Below are 23674 nucleotides of genomic sequence, written 5' to 3'. Positions count from 1 at the left end.
TTTATCTGCCCCTGGCTGCCTGTCATGCAGCCCTCAATGTACATGACAATGACATATTTATTGGCAGTTATATTTTAAAAATTCACATCAATATAACAGAATTATTACCCGATGTCATGCATAGCAATCAGATTTCTAAATTATTTGATAAAAATGCTATCTTCTTATCAAACAATTATTAAAAGACAAACTGGTACAGTCATCGACACTGATATTTTATTTTAAGAGTTTGGATAACATTGTACTATACTTTTAACAGATTTAACATACCTTACTTTTAACATACTTAAAGTATAGCACTGTAAAACAGATTCCCAGTGATTGTAAAGTAAAGATTAACCATCCCTTTACTTTCTGAGTAGCGCAGTAAGTTACTGTGCCAGGAAATGGCAGTTCAGATCATAAAAATGCTTTAAAGTCACTATTCATCTTATACAAAAAATGGAGAGCACATATATTTAGGATTTGTTGTTTGCTTCAAGTCCTGTTTGGTCCTAAAAGAATCACTTACTAGCAAACCATGAAATTGTCATTTTTATTTAGTAATTAGCTGTCCCTTTTTGCAGTTAGGAAAATACATTATGAGAAAAGAATTGTTTAACATGCACACAAAAGTAATATAACTTGGAATAACTTTCAACTTGAAATTGAAACAACACTCAATAAGTGCCCAACTCCCATTATTAATTTAACTATCAGCATAAACCTCTCAAATACTAGTGTCAAACAAAAAATCATAGGCTGGAGATGTATATTCATATAAAAAAGCTCAATAATTCTTCAAATAAACCAATAATGCAGTGAATACATATTTGTGAATTACTGAAATTGAAGGTTAGAAAAAGACAAGTATTAATTTCCTTTAAAATAGACATTACTATAATCTCTGACTGTTAATTATGGAGATAGATATGTAATTGTTTTGTTAACATGCAAAAATGCACATAAAGTTAATATAATGTACCTGGCTCATCAGTTCCCATTTCATTCCATTTATTAAGAAGTTCTTTTTGCTCACTTATGGGTCGCTGTAAGTCATAAGAACATAAAATGGCAATATGAATTAACCAAAAATCTGAAATATGCCAGGTCAAACCTGAATGAAAAACAAACATGCATTAGAGACCTTTTTATTTCTCAGTTTGTAAGTTCACACTGGCCTGAGGATCTATTCTCTCTACTGCCACAACTACAACCAAGGCATAGATGAAATCCCCAACAATGGACATGGAGTAATTCTATGTGCAGGCACTCTGCAGCTATGCAGTATCTTAGGGTTGTTTGGCTGTCAGTTCCTTGTGTTGAGGATTTACTGACCACTCCTTTGAACTTCTCCGCCCAAATACCAGAGTTCTGGCAGCACGTAGAAAGAATCTGAAGTGTTAGCTCAGTTTGCACATACAGAATAATGCAGAAATATACCTATTCCTCCCCACAACCTTCTCTATTGTCTTGTACAATGAACCACAGCAGTTCTGCTACTCATAAGGACTTCCAGGGGAGAAAGGAAGAGATTATTTGCCCCATAACACATATGCACTTATTTTAGTGTATTTAGATATAAAATCTCTGTAAATGCATACAAAAAAACAAAACAATGAAACATAAATAACAAAGGGATACCATAAATAAATGTATATCTAGCCTTTTGCTCCTGGGTTGCCCAACTAACTCTGGCCCTCATTGGCCATGACAGGATGCCATGGTTATCTACCAGTTCTCAATGATCTATGCCAAATGAGTCACAATCTTTGTACATCATGAAAAACAAGATTTGGTTTACTAACCTTAATTTGTACTTTTTATCAATCTGTTGAAGACTTACCGTTGATAGTCCCTGCTTTGTACAGCTAACTATAATGAATGCAGGTCAAATACCAAAGGAGAAAGATGAACCTAGAACTTTATGTTGGTGCTGGCACCTTCAGAGCATAGCTGAAACATATGGATGAAGACAAATCTCAACTCTACCTGTGCAATCTGCTTTCCCCTAGAAGATACTATGATCCATCTTGCAAATCCCGTTATTCATGGGACATAGTTAGATGTGCAAAGGTAAACGTATCCATGGGACATAGTTAGATGTGCAAAGGTAAGCGTATGAAAAATACTGGCATAATCAGGAAACTATGTTTCCAAATATAACAAGATGAAACTTTTCACAAATAGTAAATTCACATTAAAAAAGAAGTTCAAGACACAGTACCTTCCGTGCTAATGGGATACTGAGTTCTGTGCACATGCTATTCAGGCTCTTCAGAATTCGCTTCTCCCAGCTTCCCTGAAAGAGATGACCACTTAAATCAAACACAAAACAGCTCCTTCCCCCTAACCAATTTCTATTTTAAACCTATAACAGCCTAATCAAACACTTTATTAAGGCACTTGTATAAATATGACTAAAATACTTTATATCTGCCAAAAGTTCTGCAGGTTTGCACAATTATTTACATGGTTTGTGAACACAGTAGTTCTTTCCATTATACAATGTGAAACTTCTCTACACAGTAAAGTAACAATGTACCAAAAAATTAGGTTGTTTATCATAAGTCCTCCAAAAAGTACTTCACAGATACTTCTATGCAGCCTTTTTCCTACTGATACCTCATTACTTTTTTCAGAAATACTGCTTTCTCTCAGGGAAGTGAACTGTATAAATAAATGTCTCAATTCAGCCTTTGTGATACATACAGACTGCAAGAAAATCTCCCTTCTCTAACAATATTTCAGGAAACTCCAATTCTTAAAGACTAAGCAGCTCTAGGGATTTGGCAGTATTGGATCTAAAGTACTGCTCAGAAAAGTTTTTATATGAGAGATAAAAATAAAAGTAGACAGTACCCTCAATAAAGAAGAGAACAAGAAGAGCAATCAAATTTCTGTAACAAATATAAGAGACTTTCAATTTTTTATGATAAATTATTTCCCAACCGTGGATCTGGTCCAGCTAAAGTCAATGAAGTTGTGCCAATATACATCATCTGGGACTCTAGCCTACAATCCTATGGAAACTTATTTTCTCTCATTTCTCTTTCTTGTTATATTTTTTATGCACTGTTAGTCATTTGGGGTCCATACAAACTTACCTGGGTCACCTCCCTGTCTGCCCAAACTAGGCTGGCCATACCCATCCAAGTCCTAATTGCCTCAGGTCACCTTCCTGCCAGCCCAAACTGGCCTGGACACATCCACGCAAGCCCTGAACTGCCCCAGGTCTGAACCAGTCTGTCATCCTCCTCCCCCAACACAAAACACTGCAACCAGTTGAAGCAAGAGCAGAGCTTTGCTTAGACCTGGTCACATCAGTAATGGTACAGGGGAGTCTTTGGATATGGGTATGAGTCTTGGGGGGGTCTAAGTATCTTTGAGAGTTAGTCTTTAGGTTTGCAGTTCTGGGTCATGTGAAGGGAATACAGCTGCTTCTACTCCACTGCACCTCCCTGCAGCTCTGGAGCACAGCATGGGACTGGAGAAAAGGACTGGGCCCCTGACTTAGTCCCAAAGCAGTCAGGGGGAGGGGTTTGCCAGGTCCTCATCTGGAGCGGTGGAGTGCACCCTGAGCCATACACTGTCTCCATGGAGGAAGGGAAGGGGAGGGGAAGGGGGAAAAGGAGACGGTTAAGCAATGCATGCTGGGAAGCCAGACGGTGACACAGCTGCTCCTATCAGTAGATTCAGTGTACAAGCATTTGTTTCCCCAGTAAAAACACTACAGTGGGATGCTTCTACCTTACCGTAGGTAGCAGATTTTTCTACTATGTGCACTATTGTTGGTACAGTAGAAGCTGTGTAAATGTTCCTACACCTCGGGTTTCTACCAAAGAAACTACGATTATATCAACAGAATTGCAATGCTTGTAAGCACCCATAGTCTTGATAATTTTATGGGAGAAACTTCACCAATAGTTTTAATGTTCTCTACATTGTCTTGGAAGTCTATTCAAACCCCATCCAATGAATGAAAAGATTCCTACAGACTTCCTTAGGCTTTAGCTGAAGCCCCTTACTTCAATTTTGAATACAGTTCATATTTTTATTATTTGTATGCTCTAACCTCCACTGTGAGCTAGCTGTTGTCCATGATCTTAAAAACAAAGAAAAGTTTCTGATGAAAACTACTGCAGTTTAAGCTGCTGAACAATGGATAAAGGGTGGGAGAACTAAATAACACTGATATAATCAACTTTGTTTTTGTTTTAAATCTACAGTCCAGCTTGCATTCATTAGCTAGTTTCTTGTAGGCATATGCTGTTATATAATTGATTCCCTTATACAGTAACAAACTACTCCAAGCACTGGAAAAAACACATTCATAAAGAATAAGATACCTCTCTCATAAGTCAAGTCACAAATTCATAGACTCATAGCCATAAAGGTTAATTATAATCATCAAGTCTGACTTCCCATCTAGTGAAGGTCATAAACCTTCAGCAGTTTCTGTATCAAGCCTATAACTTCTGTCTGAGCTATTGATCTCATTTAGAAAGACACCTAGTCTTGATTTTAAAACATCAAGTTTAGATAAACAACCACATGCCTTGGAAATGTTTTGTTCAATGGTTATGACCCTCAATGATAAAATGTGTACCTTATTTCCAGATTTGAATTTGACAAACTTCTTTCCAACTATCAGTTCTCTTTATGACTTTTTTTGCTAGATTACAAATCCACTCTTAGAAATCTCTTCACCACAGGGACTTACAGACTACAATCCGGTTACCTCTTCATCTTCACTTGAATAGACCAAACCAATAGAGGCCGTGGACAGGTGTTACATTTGTACTAGAAGAAAAGCCTTTCCCTACAGCCTTTCAAGAGATTTTTTGCAGAGAAGATCTCCTTCCACACAGGAAGTGTCACATGCCAGAAGCACAGAATGCGCTAAGTTTATTGTGGCAGACATTATGTTAGCCAACATTACTGACTGAACCAATGACCTCTGAAGCTACTGCTGAAACTACAGCTTGAGCTCAGTTAGAAACCCTCAGAGACTAACACTAGTTTATATCCTTCATAGATCAGGCACAAAGGCAACATATACAGGACTGACCAACAGGGCTTCCTACAACTGGAACAATGAAATGGGGGCCAAATCATGCAGTGCAAGGACTCTGATTTGAAACAAGTTCCTTAAGGTTTTGACTACTTCAGGTAATTTTAAAAAAGCTTAAAAACAAAGTCCTTTAAGGATAATAGTTTCATAAAACTCTAAAAAAGTAACCTTTCTGAATTATTAATAAAGCACATAACATTATGTCATTTGTAACGATGGCCCCCAAATCAGAAGAGCGAACCCATAAAATACAGCTCTTGCATTTGTACATAAGAGCTTCTGTTTCCTTCTGTGCTATTGTAGAGGAGAATGAAAGTCATCCCCTAAAGCTGAGGAGGAATATGAAGAATACAGATGGCTCTGGACAATTTTAGGAGTAAAATCTCTAGTTTATAGTCTGCATTATACCATATTTACTTGAATAAAGCCAATCCATATACCATGGGGAGAAAATCCCCTTATCTTCGATTTGAATACAAGCTGGCAGAGGGCCATGTGGCTGCACCCTCATCTGCCTGCCCCACCAGACCCTCTCCCTCCCCAGTCATTTACCCTCCAGCTCCAGCCTAGGGCACAGAGCATGTGGTGACTCCAGTCCAGTAACAGCTGTTGCAGTCACAGCAACTCAGGCCAAAGCCTGCAACTTTGCTGCTGGCACTGGCACTACCATTTTGGAGTCCTACCAGAGCCAGAGCTGGAGAGTAAGAGGTAGGAGCAGCAGCTGCAGGGAAAGGGGGAGAAATGGGAAAGGAGAGTTGACAAGTGGGTGCAGAGGCAGGAGGGAGGGGTAAACAAAAAGGCTATTCTGGGACCAAGCCACACGCACCCAGGGAGGCGCACACACCCATATCTGCGTGCGGGGTGGGCTGGGGCTGGGCCGGTGCTGGGCTCTTCCCAGCAGGGACTGGGCCAAGCCCCAGCGATGGCACTGGGAGAGAGTTACAGGATAGTTGCAACCCATCCAGAATTCGCTGTAGCCCCCCTACCACCCTTCCAGTACTGCTGCCACTTGCCCTGAGCACAGCATGGCCCAGCCCCACCCTCTGGGAACAGCCCAGTGCAGCCCCAGCTCACCCTACGTGCAGATCTGGGCGCATGTGCCATCATGCCCTCCCAGGTGTGCGCATAGCAGCAGCACTGGGAAGGGGGGCCAAACTGAGGGAGACCTTGCACATGGCAGCTGGCACTGCCACCGGCTATTGGCTGAGGGCAGCAGCCCAGCAGCCAATCAGGAGAGTGAGCTGGAGTGGGGGGCAGGGAAGTGCCATAATGTGCCGTGTGGGGCTGGCAGGACCCAGCACGCACCTCCCCCGGGTAACAGGCGAAGTGCCAGGGGAAATGCCGCCTCGCCTCAGGGTGTGCTCCATCTCCACCCGCCTGCGCATACCCCTGAAGACCTTTCTAAACACCCCTGGGGATATGTGTACCCCCAGTTGACAACCCCTGACCTAGTATATTGGGAACCTGGTCTGAATTCAGATTAATCAGCAAGGAGACAGGGTAATTAGTAAAAATCTAATCCATTTTTCCAATCAAATCTGGTGTTTAAGTATTGACTGATTTAAAATTGAGACACATGAGAATAAGAAAAAGTGTGAAGTGAAAGACATGAGAAGAACAAAGAAGGACCTATGCAGCTATAAACTAAAAGGAATAAGATGGCCCACAAGACAAACTGCAGTTAAACATTCCTTTCCTTTAGATGAAAAAGTGCCGTTATTGAAAGCAAATTCAAAAATAATTCTAGGAAAGGCACAACAGTACAAAAAAAAAAAATTTTAGAAAGCTGGGTGCTCTTAACCATGAACACAAGGTGCTCTTAGATAGCAAGGTGCTTTTAACCATGAACGATGTGTGCCCGGGGAGCTAGAGGGGGCACGGTGGCAGCAGGAGTGTGGCAGCAGTGGTGGGGGCCCGGCAGTGGTAAGTGGGGGAGCTCCCGCAGATACTGCCAGCGCGGTTGGCGGCGGGGGGTGGAGGGGTGACAAATGTCAACCAGGGATCGGCAACCACCCACAGATGCCGCCAGCAGCATTGGCAGCATCCAGCAGGGATTGTGGACCGCCCGCAGATGCCACTGGCGGTGTCGGAGACAGGGTGGTGAGCGGCGACTGCCTTTTTGTAGGGGGTGCTCTGTGCCACGCTCAGGGGGTGCACATACACCCACGTGCACCCCGTATGCATCACACCTGCTCTTAACTGCTAACCAGGAAGGATCCCAAGCAGTAACAGGGACAGACTGAGACCAACACAGGACACCAGCACCTGCATCAAAGATTTCTGTAGGCAGGAAAAATTATTCCTTTAGGACTCAGATCCTGAAAAGGGCTGCTCAGGAGGCTAATTCAGTGAACATTAATTTCCCAACATAGAAAATGGATCAGTGTGAAAGAAGAGTCCCCAAAAGAAGCTATTAAGCCACTTCAACAGAAATAGCAAAATTGGGCTTACAAGAACCAATTACTTCAGGAAGCCCTAGAACTCTTCACGAGCATGCCTGACTCCGTGATAATTAATGTATTTATTCAACTCCCCAGATGGCAGCAAAATTGCTTATATTATTTTTCACAGGAATAAAGCAATGAAATTGGTAATTAATAGATAAGAAAAAGCATTTTAAAAATTAATAAAGTACCTGAATCCACCAGAATGCTGATACTTGCGCACACCCCTCCCTCCCTGCCTGCCCCTGTGTACCTCTGAAGTCTGAGGCAAAGAATTAACTGATAAGGATTGTACAAATTCTTGGGCATCATTGAAAGATACAGATAAATACCCAAAGTTAAGATTTGGAATGTTTTATTACGAAGGAGGCTCTGACAGGCAGGTACCAAAAAGAAAGGAGCAAATTAGGAAAAAAATCAGTTGTCACTGTTAAATAAATCTAGAAACAAACTCTTCACCGTTAACTCCGGAGTCACAAATGTAAGTTATAATTCTAGAGTTTAAGTAGATCAGAAGACTTGGTCAATTGCCAGAAGAGAAGTGTTCTTCACCTGATAAAAGCAAACGGAAATGTGCTATAGCTTAGGATACAGAAATTCATTTTAACTCATATTTCACACGTATTACCTGCTGTCTTTCAGTGAACAGGCCAGATCATGGAACATATAGTGACTCAATGCCAGAGCCACAAATATGAAGGAGGTATCACAGCAATACACTCTGTTGCTCTTGATGCAACTGTCTGGCTCAACCATCAGCGTCTAAAATTATAGTTGCTGTTCTGTATCTACACCAGCCATTCGAAAGCAGGTGTGAATTCTGAATTTATGGTAATGAATACAACTTGCTCAGACAGGAAGTATTTTGCAGCTGAATAACTTGCTCAACAATATACCTCAAGTCACTGACAGGAAAAAGTCTTATTTACCAGATACAGACACACACACTGGGTGTGCGGGCCAGGAGCGATCCGGGCCTGTCTTTGCGCACGCGGGCTGTGGCCAGCAGCCCGGGCACGCGGAGTCGGAGAAGGCTGGGGGCGAGCTAGAATTAGTCATGGACGCGTAGTGGTTGATTTAAAGATTGTTTACTTACACCAAAGATTGTCATGGTGTAGTCTGGACAATTTCCAGATTCAGCTCCGCTTAAATCCTCGTTAGAGGACTACGACAAATTCGTTCTTTTCCCCGGAGTTGTTGAAGCTCCGCGGGTTTGGTAGTTTCTCGTACAGGAAGGGATACGTCTAGGAATTTAACGGCGACGGGGAGAGGCTAGAGGCTGTTCAGGCCTCCATTGCCTTTTATGAAATGCGTTGGGTCCGTAAGGATCTGCAGCGCTTAGAGATCTTCACGCGAGGCGAAGGTTTTCTCTCTCTCTCTCCTGGTGTTCATGGAGTCCTCCAACTTGGGCGGAAACCACTCAAGCTCTTCATACGGCTAGCAAGCCAATCGCTAGCCGTCACGTGTGCATATATTAGAATCGGCCAGTAACGTGGCACGAATCCTCATACAAATGGCAGGAACTCCTTTGCACCATGCATTTCTTAAATGCAAAAGAAATGCACTATGCAAAGAAAGCTTCAAATTGGCGGGAAATTCTCTGTTGCACCGGGGTTCTCTTCTGCAGCAGAAAACTCCACCGTGCAAAGAAGCTGCAATTTAGCGGGAAAATAATTTAGCAGTGCCGAAGCACACACAAACAAAAAATCACAACTTTGGGTTGTGACACTGGGAAGCAACTATTATTCTCCAGCTGAGAAACAAACTGGTAAAAAGAGTCTCAGAAATTATTCACATCACACACTTCCCTTCCCTTAAGCCTGCTTTCCATTCCTGAGAAGTAGTTTTCCTTTTCCAATACACTATGGAAACTACAGCTTACTGCATAATAACCAGAGAATGAAACAGTGTTGGGGACAGAAACTATTTGAACTAGTAAATGTTTAGTATCAGGAAAAATTCTTAAATAATGCATTTAACTGAATCTTTCCTCAGGTTTTTTCAGTCTTTTCAAAACTGGTATAAGCTTCTCATCAATGCTCACTGCAGTCAAGTAGCTATCACATTTTTTAAGCAGAGCTAAAAAACATAAAATTGTCATTACCCAATGATTGTGTGTGCGCTTCGGCACTGAAGAATTATTTCCCGCCACATGGACCTTTCTTTGCACGGTGCAATTCTCAGCTGCAGAGAGAAAACCCCGGTGCAAAGGAGTTCCCGCCACTCGCATGTAAATTTGTTCCCCATTATTGGCTGTTTCTAAATTATTCCCACGTGGCGGCTAGCGATTGGCTTGCTAGCCATATAAGAGGCTTGAGCAGTTTCCGCCCAAGTCCGAGATCTCCGAGAATCTCAGGAGGATCCTGAGAACCCCGATTCCAAGAATTCCAGGAGAAATCCAAGAGAATTCCGGCAAGGAGTCCACGATTACCTCGTGGATTTCTACGTATATCTCGGACCGAATGGTGGTTTGATCACCCATCAAGAATCTCTCCCCATCACCGGACGATCCTTGACGTACCCCTGCCCTGTGTGCTTGTTGAGAGTCACAGCTCAGACTCTTGTATCGGTTCAGAGAGCTCTCATCGTGTTTGTTTTGCGGAGCCTAGCAAACTCCGCTCGTGCGTCTTCGGTGGAGCCTAGCAAACTCCACTTGTGTTTGTCTGTGACTGCAACGCAAGCAAGTTTTCCTGCCTGCACCGCGACCATCTACGGTGTAAGTAAAATAATCTTTAATCAACCTCTACGCGTCAGTGCCTAATTCTAGTTCGCCGAGCCGACTTTCCCCGGCCCACATGCCCAGGCTGCTGGCCACAGCCCTTCAGCCCTGACAAAAATATTAAAATTTCTTATAGGGATGCATTTGGTAGCTGGTGTTGGCCTGAGACAAAAAGAAATGCAAAACTCTAGAACTCTTGGTTCAGAGATGATACCTTTTATTAGACCAACTAAGAAATCACACAAAAAAATTCTTTTTCTGCAAGCTTTTGGGCTCACACACCCTTCATCAGGCTCAGGGAAAATTAAAGATGGTAAAAAGTCTGCATAGGTAGGAAATAAACTTCATTTTTGCACATAGGAAGCTGAAGATGGATATCTGTCTCTCTGGGTCCACGAGAGTGTCTTTGTGAGTTGCTCTTTGCTGTGCAGATCAGGCGGTATTCCTTCCCTGGTGGTGTCAGATAGCAGAAAGGCAGGGCGGTGTAGACATCTTTCTTGTTGTTCACCAATGAACCAAGAGTTCTAGAGTTTTGCAAGACTTCTTATACACACTTTCAAAAGTATGAAATCAGTACACATCAATTTAAGTCTATATACATAGTATTCAGCAGATATCAGAAAAACAATATTAATTTCACTATTAGTAAATGGGCTGACCAAACATTATTTTTCTTAAATGCTGGTTTGGTGTTGTATGAGACAAAAGCATTAAGAATAGCTGCTCCATTGTACTATCAACCTAAAACAAAGGGCAGTAAAGTAAGATAAGCAAGAACCAGCACTGGAATAAGCAAGAATTTGACAAAATAGATAGAACAAGTTCCTTAATAACTTCTGAAATAAAGTTATAGTCAGGAATCTGGGTTTTCTGTTTGGTGAAGAAAAACCTGGATTTTCCCCTTTAAAGTGGGAAACTGCTGGTAAGAAGCAAGCCATGGGCAGGGGGCAGCAGGAAGGCATGGCCAAGACACTGTGGGGCACTGCCCAGCTATGGAGCTGTGGCTTCCCTTTGCCTCCACCAACAGGGGCTGGGGCTGAGTCTGGGGCTCTCTCTTGTGCCCAGATCCTGATCCCATAGGAAGGGAGGAAGGGGAGGAGGTGCCAGGCCCCCTGAGCAATCAGGCAAGTCCTTCTAGTCACAGCACCACGACTCCCATCCATGCAGTGGATCTGCCTGACCCCACTGCAGCAGTTCAGGCAGGGTGACTGGCTCCCTGAGCTTCCCACCACTTTTCTGCCACTGCAGCCTGAACCTGGCTGGCTCCTCCCTGCTGCTGGGCCAGGCCTTCCCCAGCTCATCCTGGGAGAAAGGGATCTGGTTCTAGCAAGGCAACCTCCTCCCAGTATGCTGCGTCCTTACCCCTCTCACACATGGCACTGGGGCACTCCGGGCCTGGCTCAGCCCTAAGACAAGGCTCAGCATGTGGTTAGCTGAGCCTGAGGAAGCACCAGAGCAGCTGGAATGGGCAGCGCTGGGTCTGAGGGGTTGCTGCCAGCCCCTCGCATGATGAGTGCAGCCCCAGGGCATTCCTGGAGGGCAGTGGCACAGCAGGGATTGTGGGGGCAGCATTAGGGCTGCAACAGCGGCAGACAGAAGGCTCTTCACCATGCCAGTCATGGCAACTTGGCTGGCATGGGGCTCCTGGTGGTGGCAGTACTGAGTCTTCCCACTCCCCTGCTTCTGAGTTGGGTCTTGCCCACTGGGCTGCAGCCCCATGCCCCACTGTCAGCAGAGATATCTGGGGGTACACAGCCCCCCCAAAAATCCCCATGATGTGTTACCAATGGTATGACCTATGCCCACATATCCCCTGCCTCACAGACATACCTATACTTCCCCACACACTGGGGGCCTGGAGGCAGCTGGGGGCCTCCTCCAGCTGGGCTGGGTGGGACAAGGGGCTGTGGGTTGGGAGTGAGGGGCACCAGCAGGGCCAGGGAGCTGCAGGCCAGAAGTGAGGGACATTGGAATGACTGGGGGGACGGACAGGGTCAGGAGTGAGGGGCACCGACAGGACTGGATGCTGTGGCTTGGGAGTAAAGGGCAATGTCAGGGGCAGGGGCAGTGGCACTGGCATAACAGGGCTGCTCAGCACCACAAAGCAGAGAAAGGGACAGATGCAGCTGGACCTGCATCCTGATGAGCAAGGGGGGCAGGGGGAGCTCTGATTTTCCATGATAAACCCAAAATCAAATGTCAAAACGTATAGGTATTTAGAATTTAGTTTATTAGTAATGACTGAGGCACTGGTAGGCTTTCAATTTGCTTTAAAATTGTAAATATATCAATAAAACATTGTGTTCAACTGATACCTATATAGTGGTCCTGCATTTTAACCGCAGAACAATGTGGATTTTGGAGGGGTTTTAATCAGATAATTTTGGATTTTTTTATCAGAAAAAACCAGGCCAAGGTCCTAATACACTCTAAGGCAAGGTCTATGACAAACCTGGTCATAATACACTCTAAGGCAGGCCTGAGTCAAGTACACTAGTATTCTTAGCTCAACAGGAGAGTGATTTGGGAGGAGAGTGATGCCTTTGCATATTCTTTAGAGTGGACTATTTTTCCAATTGAATTTACTGGTGACAGCCCAATAAACAACTGAAGTCACATATTCTCTCTCCTTCTCTCAATAGTCAAGATTTATCTGTCTACGACCAATTCTCTCTCCCCTACATGCTTCCTTAGCTCCTCCAATTCTAGACTTCTACTCACACCTGTCAAACTCCTTTTTTCATTTCTCAATACCAGATAATTTGTCCTTCTTTTCTAGACCCCACTATCTGTGACGATCTCAATGCCTCTCTTCAAACCCCCACCTCATTAGCAATATATATTCCTAAACTTCTTCTCAGGATACAACAAATCTTACTCAGTGAGACATTCTGTTTCCCATAAGTCTCTATTTTGCAACTTCTAATAGCCACTGTACTGTATCCCACCCTGGTTCAACAATATCTGCAAATGCTGCCATTATGAAATACCATACATATGTATTTGTATTAGACTGTAAGTAACTAAAATTTTAAGTTATTTTTTAGAGTGTATACAAATCTAAATAATGAAATTGTCCCACAGAAATCTCCCTAATAAACTTAGGACACTCTTATGAAAAAACAGTCAAATTGATAACAACCAACCTGTGCCTTCCTCATATAAGCTAACGGTTCCTTCATTTGCTCAGGGGGAGCTGCTGGATGACAGGGAGAAGGGAACCTTGAAAGAAAAGTTTTAAATGTTCAAATTATTATTTGAATTCATTAAATGTCTCTTGCTCTTCAGGGAAGTCTAAACATTATTTTTCTCCTCATTTTTAATCATGTTTAGAAACAGTACAACAACATATACAGCAGTCATTTTAAACCCCTGATCAGACTTTAAACTTAAAAAAATGTTATCGATTAGCAAACGCTCATAATTTATCTGCATACTCTTAATTCAGAAAAAAAAACACTTAACAGCATTATAGATCTCAGACATGGCTGAAATATGCCTACTTTTTGTTTTTCAGAGAGGACCATGAATAATAATGTTGTGTATAGTAATACAAACTTGAAGAACGGGAAAGCATCACATAAAAAACATATTCTTCTCATCCTCTGAAGTACTGCAGATGTATAATAAAAATGCAAAATAAATATTCAAAGCTTTAGCCAAGAATGTGAATATAAAATTGAAAGTTTAAAAGAAGTTGCCACATTTCAAGTATTTAAAACAAATCAAACAACTTTATCATTAAAATCACTTTAGAATTAATCTTTATAGCCATTTGGAATTTTTTCCCTTTCAGGAAATAATATTTCTTCAATAAAGTCATTCATTAAATTAATAAGTTTACACTTCAAATCATTATTGAACATATATACAAGTAGCCAGTAAAGCTTCAGGGCATTTATCTAACTGATCTGGAATCTTCAGCTATGAAATGCATAACAGTAAAACACAAAAGCTGAAAGAAGAGCATCTGGTTGGAATAAAGAATACAAAATATAAGTTACAAATACCAAGGAACATACTGAAGAAATACGATAAACAATCAAATCCTGCAAATGCATTACTAAAGTAATAAAAAGTTAAAATGTAAAGGCATTAAAGAATTTGGGTTTGGATAGGGATGATCCTGCCATAGGCAGGAGGCTGGACTAGATGACCTCTGGAGGCCCGTTACAGCCCTACTTCTAGACAATTCTATGAAATGCTATCTAAAAGATGAGAAAAATAGCCCAAAAAATAACTCAATAAAACTGGGAAAAATTCAAGTGATAATACTAAATCAGCTGAACAGAATGCAAGGTATATTCTAATGAAATGCAAGCAAAAAACATTGAATAAGAAACTAGTGTTGTCCCCATAGAGAAATACCTACAAATGTACTATAGCTTTTATCATGACTTCAATGGAGGCAAGAACATTGAAGTTCTAGGACTCAAGTCATGTTTCTACTTCTGTGTCCCTTATCTGTATTACCATAGTGCCTTGACAGCTGAAACAAGACAGGGTTTCAAGATGCTACAGAATGACATTGGTTGGGAACGAATTCACAACTGCTGAGGATAAGAGATGTCCACTGTCCACGCATACCAGGTAGAACAGTCACCTTTTAGGTCTTGAAGTGCTGTGGCTCTGGCACCAGGGAGCAGGGATAAGGACCCAGTCCAGCATACCTTGGAGTGAGTGATGGTGGGGAGTGCTTGCACCCATGTTTGAAAGGGTGAGATGAAGTAGGTGAGTGAGTGAGGTGCATGAGGACACAGCTGGTGGTTAGAAAGACAGCTTTTAAAGAAGAAGCAGTAGAAAGGGAGCTCATTGATAAAAAGTGCCAACAAAACGTAAAACAAGGTGGCAGCAGAATTCTGGCTGTGGAACAATACAGTGTGGGATGCTTGGAGAAACAACCAGACCTACAACATGGTAAGCTTGGTGTCAACAGGTAGCACAAACTCTGTGAACCAGTTCAAAAGAGTACCTGGTTTTCCAGGTATTTTTTTTTAATCATTCCAGGCAGCTTTAAACCAGTTAAACAGGCTTCTATGCATGGCCATTTCAGATTTAAACTGCACTGAAGCTAGTCTAAGTGTTATGTGTGTTCATACCCGAAGTGGCACTGAGATGACTTCTAAATGACTAGGTCTCCAAGCATTACCTTATTTCACAGTCACCGAACCTACTTTTGTAAAACACCATCTTAGGAAAGAAGAGAAGACCCCATTCTCCTTTTGCCCAGGACTTTATTAAATAGGGCATTTGCCTGGGAAATGGGAGGCCTGGATTAAAAACACTTCCCACCCCCACCAGGATTTGAACCCATAATTCCACTTCCCGGAAAACTGCCTTAAGCCCCAGGCTATGAACCAATAAAACAGATTGAAAATGTTAATAAATAACTAATTTTTTTAAGTTTATTTCATGAGATGTTTTAAAATGTTTATTTGCTGTTCTTGGCTCTTTTTTTTTTTTTTAAATGAACTGAAAAAGAAACTGTGGATCAGAAACACATTAGACACTCCTCACATGACAGGCACATTAATGGATAACACCAACATACTACACTCAGATAAGAACACATGATTCAAAATGAAACTTTACGCATAAAACCTTTATTATAAAAATAATGAATAGAAAACTCACACATTGAGTTCACTGTAAACAGCATTCTGAAGCTTCTTTTCCCATCCTGTTAAAATAATAATAATTATAAAATCATGTTAGTGTTCACTCCTGAAACAAAATTTTGACCTTGTTACATAAAACATGAATGAAGGGGGTGTTTTAAAAACCACTTAAGTTTGTCGTGCTTCTTTCAAATTAACATCTACTTAAGTTTTCTCCATCTTTTTCAAGCTATGCCAAAGTCATAAGTGAAAGAAAAACTACATTTGGAGACTGCTGAAAGAGTAAAGACCAAAGTTAAAGGTTGCGCCCACAAAAATCATATGCTCCCAAACAACACTACACACTCTTTTTATCTTAACCTTAAATATTACAAGATACTGTTGTATCTTGACTATACATCATTGGAACCAATGCTGACAGGCATAGGATTAGGTCTATTTCCAGTTCAGCACATGCTAAGGTACTTTGCATGAATTTGGGAACACGGACCTAATAATGCCTCAAAAGTTGGATCTTTACATCTCCTGGGAGTCTTAATTACGCCACTGGGATTTGGTTTGCAGTGGCATAATTAAGATGGGGTGAAAAAGGTAACCGTCCTGGATGCCAACAGGGACAGGGGACAAAAACAAAAAACAGCTTTTGCTGTTACCCTTGTATACAGCAGCTGCCCAGGCACCAGACCACATTCTTACACTTTGTGGCTCTGATAACCTCTTTGCACTATCTAGCATGAATGACAAGACTGGGCAAGGGCTGGACAACTGTGTACAAATACGGTGCATCTAGATGAGATACTGCAATGTCATAGAGACATATCTAAGATAGCTTTGAAGACAGCTGAGGTAACAACAGCAATTTATTTAGTGCAGAATTCTGCCCAGGCTAACTAGCCATGCTGAGAAACAAATCATCTATTTTTTGAGGAAATGCAAGGGTCTCTCTTTCTCTCTCTTTATACACATACACATATACATATACGCACATATGCACACCTATGTATGCAGTGAGGTGAGGGCAGCTCACTCTGCCTGGCTACTAAAGGTGCACCAATATATCAGTCTATATTGGATCAGCATCGATAAAATGAAAATTGACATTATCAGCAATCAGCTTCTTTTGGCTGATGTAGCCAATAACGTCACCAAAAAATGCCGCATACACGCACGCAGTCACAGCATGCACGTGGCTAGGAATGCAGCCCAGCAGCTTGGAAAGCAGCGTTTGGTTGGTAAGTCTGTGTGGGAAAGAAGGAGCATGGGTGGGGCAGATCGAGGCCCTCATGATGAGGGAGGGAGTGGGGCTGAGGCCAGAGCAGGCATTGCCCAGTCAGGGCAGGGCGGGGTGACTCCCCACTGCTGCGCAACCCCCCTGGAGAAGACATGGGGGCCACATGCCCCCCGATTTGTGCATGGGGCGAGGGCAGGCTGCCTGCTGTGGGATTGGAGCCAGAGGCTGCACTGGCCCCTTCCCAGTGGGAGGGCTAGGCTGGGGCTGTGCTCAAGGTGGGTGGGGACAGGATGGGCAGTAGCACTGGGAGGGGTGGCTATGGGGGACTATGGAGAATTTTGGGGTTGCTGTAGCTTACCCCCATAGCCCCGCTCCCAGTGCCACTGCTGTCCACCCTGCCCTGAGAGCAGCCCTGGCTCAGCACCCCCACTGAGAAGAAGCTGGCTCAGTCCCTGGGTCTGAGCCTGCAGGGCAGCCTGCCCTCGCCCCACACACAAAACCGGGGGGGCCACATGCCCCCCATGCCTCCTCCAATGGTGCGCATAGCAGCAGGGAGCCACTCCCCCTTCTCACTCCCCCACATCCTGTGGATGACCTGCCCGTGGCTCCATCCCACACCCCATCTTGCCCCAGCTGGGCAGCTCCTCCCCTGCCCCAGCCTCATTACTTCCCTCGCTGTGGGGATGTCTATCTGCTGCCCTATGCTCCTTAACCCCCAACAAATTTACCAGCCAGACACTGCTCTCCAAGCTGCTGGGCTGCATATCGCCTATCAGCTCGGTATTGGCTGATACGGCTGGTTAATAATTGGCCATCGGTATCAGTCAAAAAAAAAAAAAAAAAAAAAAATCTTTGTCAGTGCACCCCTACTGCCTACCATTGCCAGCATCTCTGCGACTGCAGGACCCAGCCTTGTTGCCCAGGCACCCTGGCCCATCCACCCCTCACTGCCCGCCAGAGGCATTGGATGGAGTGGGTGAGAAGGGTCTCCATGGAGATCAGCCCGAGACCTTTGCAGGCAGGTCACCTTCAGCCAGCAGGATGGGATGGGGCCGTGAGGCAGCAGGGCCTGGCAGTGGGACAGTGGGGCGGGGGCCAGGATCGCAAGATGATGACAACACAGGCCTAGGGCACAGGACACAGCCCCCGCACAATTAGGGAGCAGATTGCAGTTCTGCCCCAGTCCCGAGCTGTCACCCACCCCATGATTTTGGCCCCTGTCGGTCTGTTCCACTCCTAGGCACCACCCCTCAACCACCTGCAGCCCCTTCCCATCTGCCCAGCTGAGTGCACCCTGCCCACAGGGGTCCTGGGCTGGTCTCCACAGAGACCGCACATGCCTACCCACTCTGTCCAGTGCCCCCAGGAGCAGGCATGGGGGAGACAGGCCCGAGGCCTGATATGATCAACTACCCTTCCACCCCGCCAGGTCAGCACTCCCTTGCTCCCACATCAGCCCACAACATGTCACCAAATCTCCCTAAGTGGCCCTACAGCCCAAATATTTGCCCACCCATGCCTTAAATTGTTATATTATTTTCTTTGTGACAATCCTTAAACTGCCCTGAACTATAGCTACTAACTTTCTCTAATTATTAAATTGTATGGCCTTTAAAATATCATTAAACACTTCTTTCAACCATAATCTGCTGAGAAGCAGCACCATGCTAGCACAGCTAAATGTTTCTCCCTGGGTATCTCTCCATAGCACTGCATCGTGCCATCTAAATAGTAAGTGGAAGGTAATGTAACAGAAGTTACAGATCAACAATAATATGAGTAGTTAGGTGTGTGATGTATGCTCCTCCCTCCTCACATACACAAATTATTAGAAAAAGGCACTGCAATCTGCGATTTATACTGCATTTAATACTTAGGGGATGATGATTTAAGTTTACGTATGCATGACTTCACTCTTGGCCACCTTCTGATTGAATTAATGAAACAGCTGAACTTAAAATTTAAAAAAATGTCTCGTTTTGTTTTTGTGCATTTAATTAAAATAACTTAATAGAAAGAAGACCAATCTAAGATTTTCAAGCACTGAATTGTCATTTTCTGGAATTACAGAATATTGCATCTCTATTTTTTATTTTTCAATTAAAAAACAATTATTACAAACCTGATTCTTTCAGAAATTCCTTAATATCTTCTTTTAGTGATTCAAGTTTAATTTCTGGCTTGTGTAGACTAACCTAACAAAGCAGAACAAAAGCAAAGAGGGAAATAAGCAATTATAATTGTTAGTGCAAAACATGCTTAGTATACACACAGAGACAGATCCACAACAGAAGCCAATTGTAACTGTTTCAGGAATCCTTTCCATATATTTTATAGATTTAAGGGAAATAAAATCTCAGCCATATCTCTGAATTTAAATGGTAATAAGAGACCTTGTTTTACAGACATTTAACACGTTAATTGTTAACTCGGTTACAATAAAAAGGAAAAAAGGAATAAGGAGACTCACAAGCACTGAAAATATGAGGGAGAAAAACAGATTTAACCTGGAAATGGAACAGCTTAATGTATAATATCTTCAATGGCAATTTCATGAAAATAGAACTTCCAAACAGAAAAAAAAGAAGTTAGAACAGGCCCTTGCCCAGGCTAAACAGACTGTTAGGAGCAAGTGCAGCCTTCTACCAGGGCTTGTCTGACCTTATCAGTTTTACTCCAGGCACCATAAATTACAGTACAACCCACCAGTCTCAAGGATGTGTAACAAGTACTAGGGCTGCGTGATATGGGTGCATTTTGATTCGGTTTCACATTTGGCTGTTTCGGAGGACAGTGATTAGTTTGCAGGGCCCCAGCGGGGAGCAGGAGAAGGAAGGCCGCTGTACTCTGGGCAGGTGAAAAGACCCCTGCGCGGATCTCTAATCACTGTCATGCTGGGTCGCAGGTCAGAGAAGCACCGCAGAGCAGGAAGCAAGCCTTCTAATCCCTGCCGTGTGACTCGGCTCCACAGGGAGCAGAGATACGGGCTGCACGGGGCACGCAGTGGCAAGAAGGAGATCCCGGCACAGATATCTGCTCCCTGTGGAGCCAGGTCACATGGCAAAGCAGTGCTGGTCCCTGCCATGTGACCTGGCTCTGCAGTGAGCACAGATCCAGGGCTGCACAGGGCGGGCAGTGGCGAGGAGACCCCAGTGAGGATTTCTGCTCCCTGCGGAGCCCAGCACCTGATTTGATTCCTCAGCCACCAGTTCAATTCCCCCAGCTCTTCCCGGGGAGGCACAGGCCGGGTTTCAGCAGGCTGCCACTGCAGGCTGGGGCCAGCAGCATCACTGCAGTCTTCCTGGCACAGGCTGCACCGAGTGGCTGCTACTGACCCCTGCCTGCAGCAGCAGCCTGCTGAAACCCCGTGCGCAGATCAGGGGCCCGTACCCCCCAGGAAGAGCTGAGAAAATGATCACAGAGCTGGAGGAAGCAATCAAAGAGCTGGGGAATTGAACCAGGAGCTAGATGTCAATATCAGAGCAGTCCTTCCTCTCTGCCCCCATCCTTCTTAGTTTTTATTTCCTTGCAACCCAATCTTCAAAACGCTGAAATTCTCCAAAACATTTCTGGAATGTTTCGGAGCCTTCTGATTTGTTTCGGAGCTGTTTCAGAACCTTCCATTTTGATTTGGATTCGGTGTCTAAGGTCCCAAAACGGCCCAAAACACCTCCAAAATGAAATGGCTGCCGAAATTTCACACAGCCCTAACAGGTACCACCTCCAGGGGCAGCCATGAAGCCCTTGGACTCCCTGCAGCCCTTACTTCTGTTGCCTGCCATGCTTGATGACAATTGTTATTATTTAAAGGAGGCTGCTCCAGGGCTTCCCTGGGCTTATATCCTTCATAAGCTCAGCCCTCCTCCTGGGACAGTTGTCTCAATCAGCTCAGACCATACCTGCAGGCTGCTGCAGCCATAGCCTGTCTGCTCTCAAAGTGGCAGGAACACCAAGCCTCCTGTCACAGGATGAAATAGGTCTCAAACTAAGCCTAGCTCATATCATTTTGAATTTAAAAAGTTCCAAATTACCATATTCAAATCACCAAATTACTGTAATCCAAATTACCATATTTACTCAAATATAAGACAATCCTAAATACAAGATATCCCTCAGTAATTAGATACTATATATGAAAAACTCATAAATTTGATACAAGTTTCCAGATATAGAATCTAATTATTGGAGGTTTTATCTTGGGAAAATAAATCTGGGGGATCAGATAACCCCTCTGCCCCCCTGTCACTGGTAGGTGTTGTAGGGTTTTGGCATCCTCTTTGTGGGTACCTTGCCCCCCAGCGATGTCAGAGTGCAGCCCCTTCCCTCCTCCTGTCTTACTGCTCCTCGTACTCCTGTCTCCCTGCTGCACTTTTAAGTACCTACTTAGGGAGTACAAGTTTTTTTTTCCTGAAAAATGTTTGTCATAAATTCACACACACACATACACCCTTACCTATATTTCTACAGACCTGCCTTGTGACCACTATGATTAACTTGACAGTCCAACACTCACCTTTACTGTTACATCATCCTCATCCCTGTTACAATGACCATACCATGCTCTCACATGCCCACGTGTCCATATGCCTGTTACCACTTTTAGCCATCGCAATCATGCAAAGGGCTGCCTCCGCATCACCTTCCATCCCCCCTCCCACTACCTCCTTCCCAACTCCCCTTCCTGATTTCCCAGTCCTTTCACTCAGCATTATAACCATCATCACTGTCTTGGTCATCTCTATTGTCAACATCATATCACTGGCTAATTGTTTTATAAGGACAAAAATAATAGCCACTCTGAAACACATGGCAGAAAGAGCTATGGTTGGGATGGGCACACAAAATATTGTGGGTATCATCTGCCTGTAATAAGAAACATCATCCACAAAATAACAAGTACATTTCAGGGACACGGATAATTAACGAGGAAAATGCTAGATTCCTTGGGCAGGAACCAACTTTCTGTAAGATTTGTAGACTCATCAGGAAATAGAACAATGCTGGGACAGGGAGTGTTGACTTTAAGGTATTTAAGAGCTATCTGTCAGGTAGTGGTGGTCTTGGGATTTTCCCATGCTTTGGAGGACTCCTAGTCCTCAGGGGTCAAGGCTGACAGACCTACCAGGAAGGCTGAAGTCTGGGAATTCTGACAGGACTCTCTGAAGGACTCTGCTGTAGTCAGGAATGAGGATGAGAAATGTTATCTGTTTGTTTTTTTCCATACTCTTTCCTCAAACTATCTGGTCAACTTTTCATATGTCACAATTTGGCCTCCCCAGGGATGTCCAAGATATCCCTAGGGCACCATGAGCATGCCGGCTCTGCCCTATGGGCACCTGCTAATCTTTCCCGCCACAGCTTGCTGGTATAAATGATGAATTGGGAGGCTGTCCTCAAGTTGCTGCTTAGTCACAGTCCTGACAGACTCCTCTAAACCCTGTGGGTTGCTGGACCCCTTTATTCGGTCCCATAGTCAGGAGGTGGCTTATGACACGCCCAAGCCTTATGAGCTAGATGCATGACTCCAAAACCGTCCCTTTATCATGCCCCATGCCTTGCAGATGGTATGTAGATGTTGTCTTCTTGTGTTGAGGCCCCAGTTTAATCTGGCCTCAGTCACTGTGCCCCCTAGCACTGGGGTCTGCTCACCCCCCCTCCCCACATCACTGTACCCCCTGGTGCTGGGGTCCGCTCGCCCCCACGTCACTGCACCCCCTGGTGCTGGGGTCTCCACACTGTAGTGTGCCCCAATGAGGCCTCCTCCTCCCCAATCATCTCAGTCTGGTCCACCAGTTTAGATAACAACAGAAAGCACAAGACCCTGGGCTACAACACAGGAATAACATAGGGTCCACGCTGTATCCCTTTTAAGGCGGCAAGCTTCTCTCTCAATTTAATGGGCCTCCTCCCCACCAGCACTTGTGAGCTCCTATACCCACTTAATCCTACCATAATCAGAATCAGCCGTCAAGCATCTCCAAGTAGCTCCCTCTACGAAAGCTTCTTCCCCCTTGGTTGCTGCCAGAGAACTAACCCACTAGTCCCAGCCCTGGGGTTTATATATGCCCAGGGCCCTGCCTTTTTCTGGTCAGCTGACCAGGTACAGGTGCAGGCTAATTCCCTCATTAGCCTGCTGCCACAGTAACCTGCACCAGTGGGGTTTCTGCTTGGCTGCTAGGGCCCTCTCTCAAGGCAGTTTCTGCCCTTAAAGAAGCAGGTACCTTAGTGCCCTGCCACAACATACAATTCTTTTCTTCTATATAAATACTTTTGCTGTTCTGTTGCCTTACTGATTGCCTATGATAAAGTGTGGTCTCAGAGAGAATGGTTTCTAGGCAAGCACCTTCTATGCAGGGGAACAGACCCAAAATCTTTCCACAACCCAAAAAGACAACCTGGAACTGACAAAGATTTCTCTGCTACAGCTGTGGGGTAGCTGTAAGGCCTGGTGAAAAGGAAGTGGAATAGAGCTTGCAGGGACAAGGAGCTGTCCCCAGACAAATCTTTGTCTGCTCCTTGAAATGAGCAGTGGGACAATGGGGAGAAATGTGGGGCCTAGGGGTGCCCCACAGAAGGCCTTGTGACCCTGCTAATGCATACTGAAAGACT

General features: G+C 44.1%; 1 protein-coding gene across 2 annotated transcripts in view; it reads right to left on the bottom strand.

Moving 5' to 3' along the window:
- The window catches only part of TBC1D19 (TBC1 domain family member 19), a 107865-nt gene that overhangs the window by 67613 nt on the left and 16578 nt on the right, over positions 1–23674 (bottom strand). Inside the window, exons 1-6 of one of the 2 annotated variants that reach the window (XM_059721618.1) lie at positions 23015–23092; positions 19188–19260; positions 15851–15896; positions 13363–13438; positions 2207–2281; positions 965–1028 (exon numbers count right to left, since the gene is read on the bottom strand). In XM_059721618.1, the coding sequence (XP_059577601.1) occupies positions 965–1028; positions 2207–2281; positions 13363–13438; positions 15851–15896; positions 19188–19260; positions 23015–23017 (337 nt within the window). In that variant the 5' untranslated portion in view covers positions 23018–23092. Of the gene's footprint in view, positions 1–964; positions 1029–2206; positions 2282–13362; positions 13439–15850; positions 15897–19187; positions 19261–23014; positions 23093–23674 lie in introns of those variants that run through there. The other variant, XM_006260437.4, reaches the window with a different exon arrangement.

The sequence above is a fragment of the Alligator mississippiensis genome, chromosome 2 (assembly GCF_030867095.1).
Source record: "Alligator mississippiensis isolate rAllMis1 chromosome 2, rAllMis1, whole genome shotgun sequence".
In the NCBI taxonomy this organism is placed as follows: Eukaryota; Metazoa; Chordata; order Crocodylia; family Alligatoridae; genus Alligator; species Alligator mississippiensis.
The sequence above is the reverse complement of the archived record's forward strand: the minus strand, read 5'-3'. Positions and strand labels throughout refer to the sequence as shown.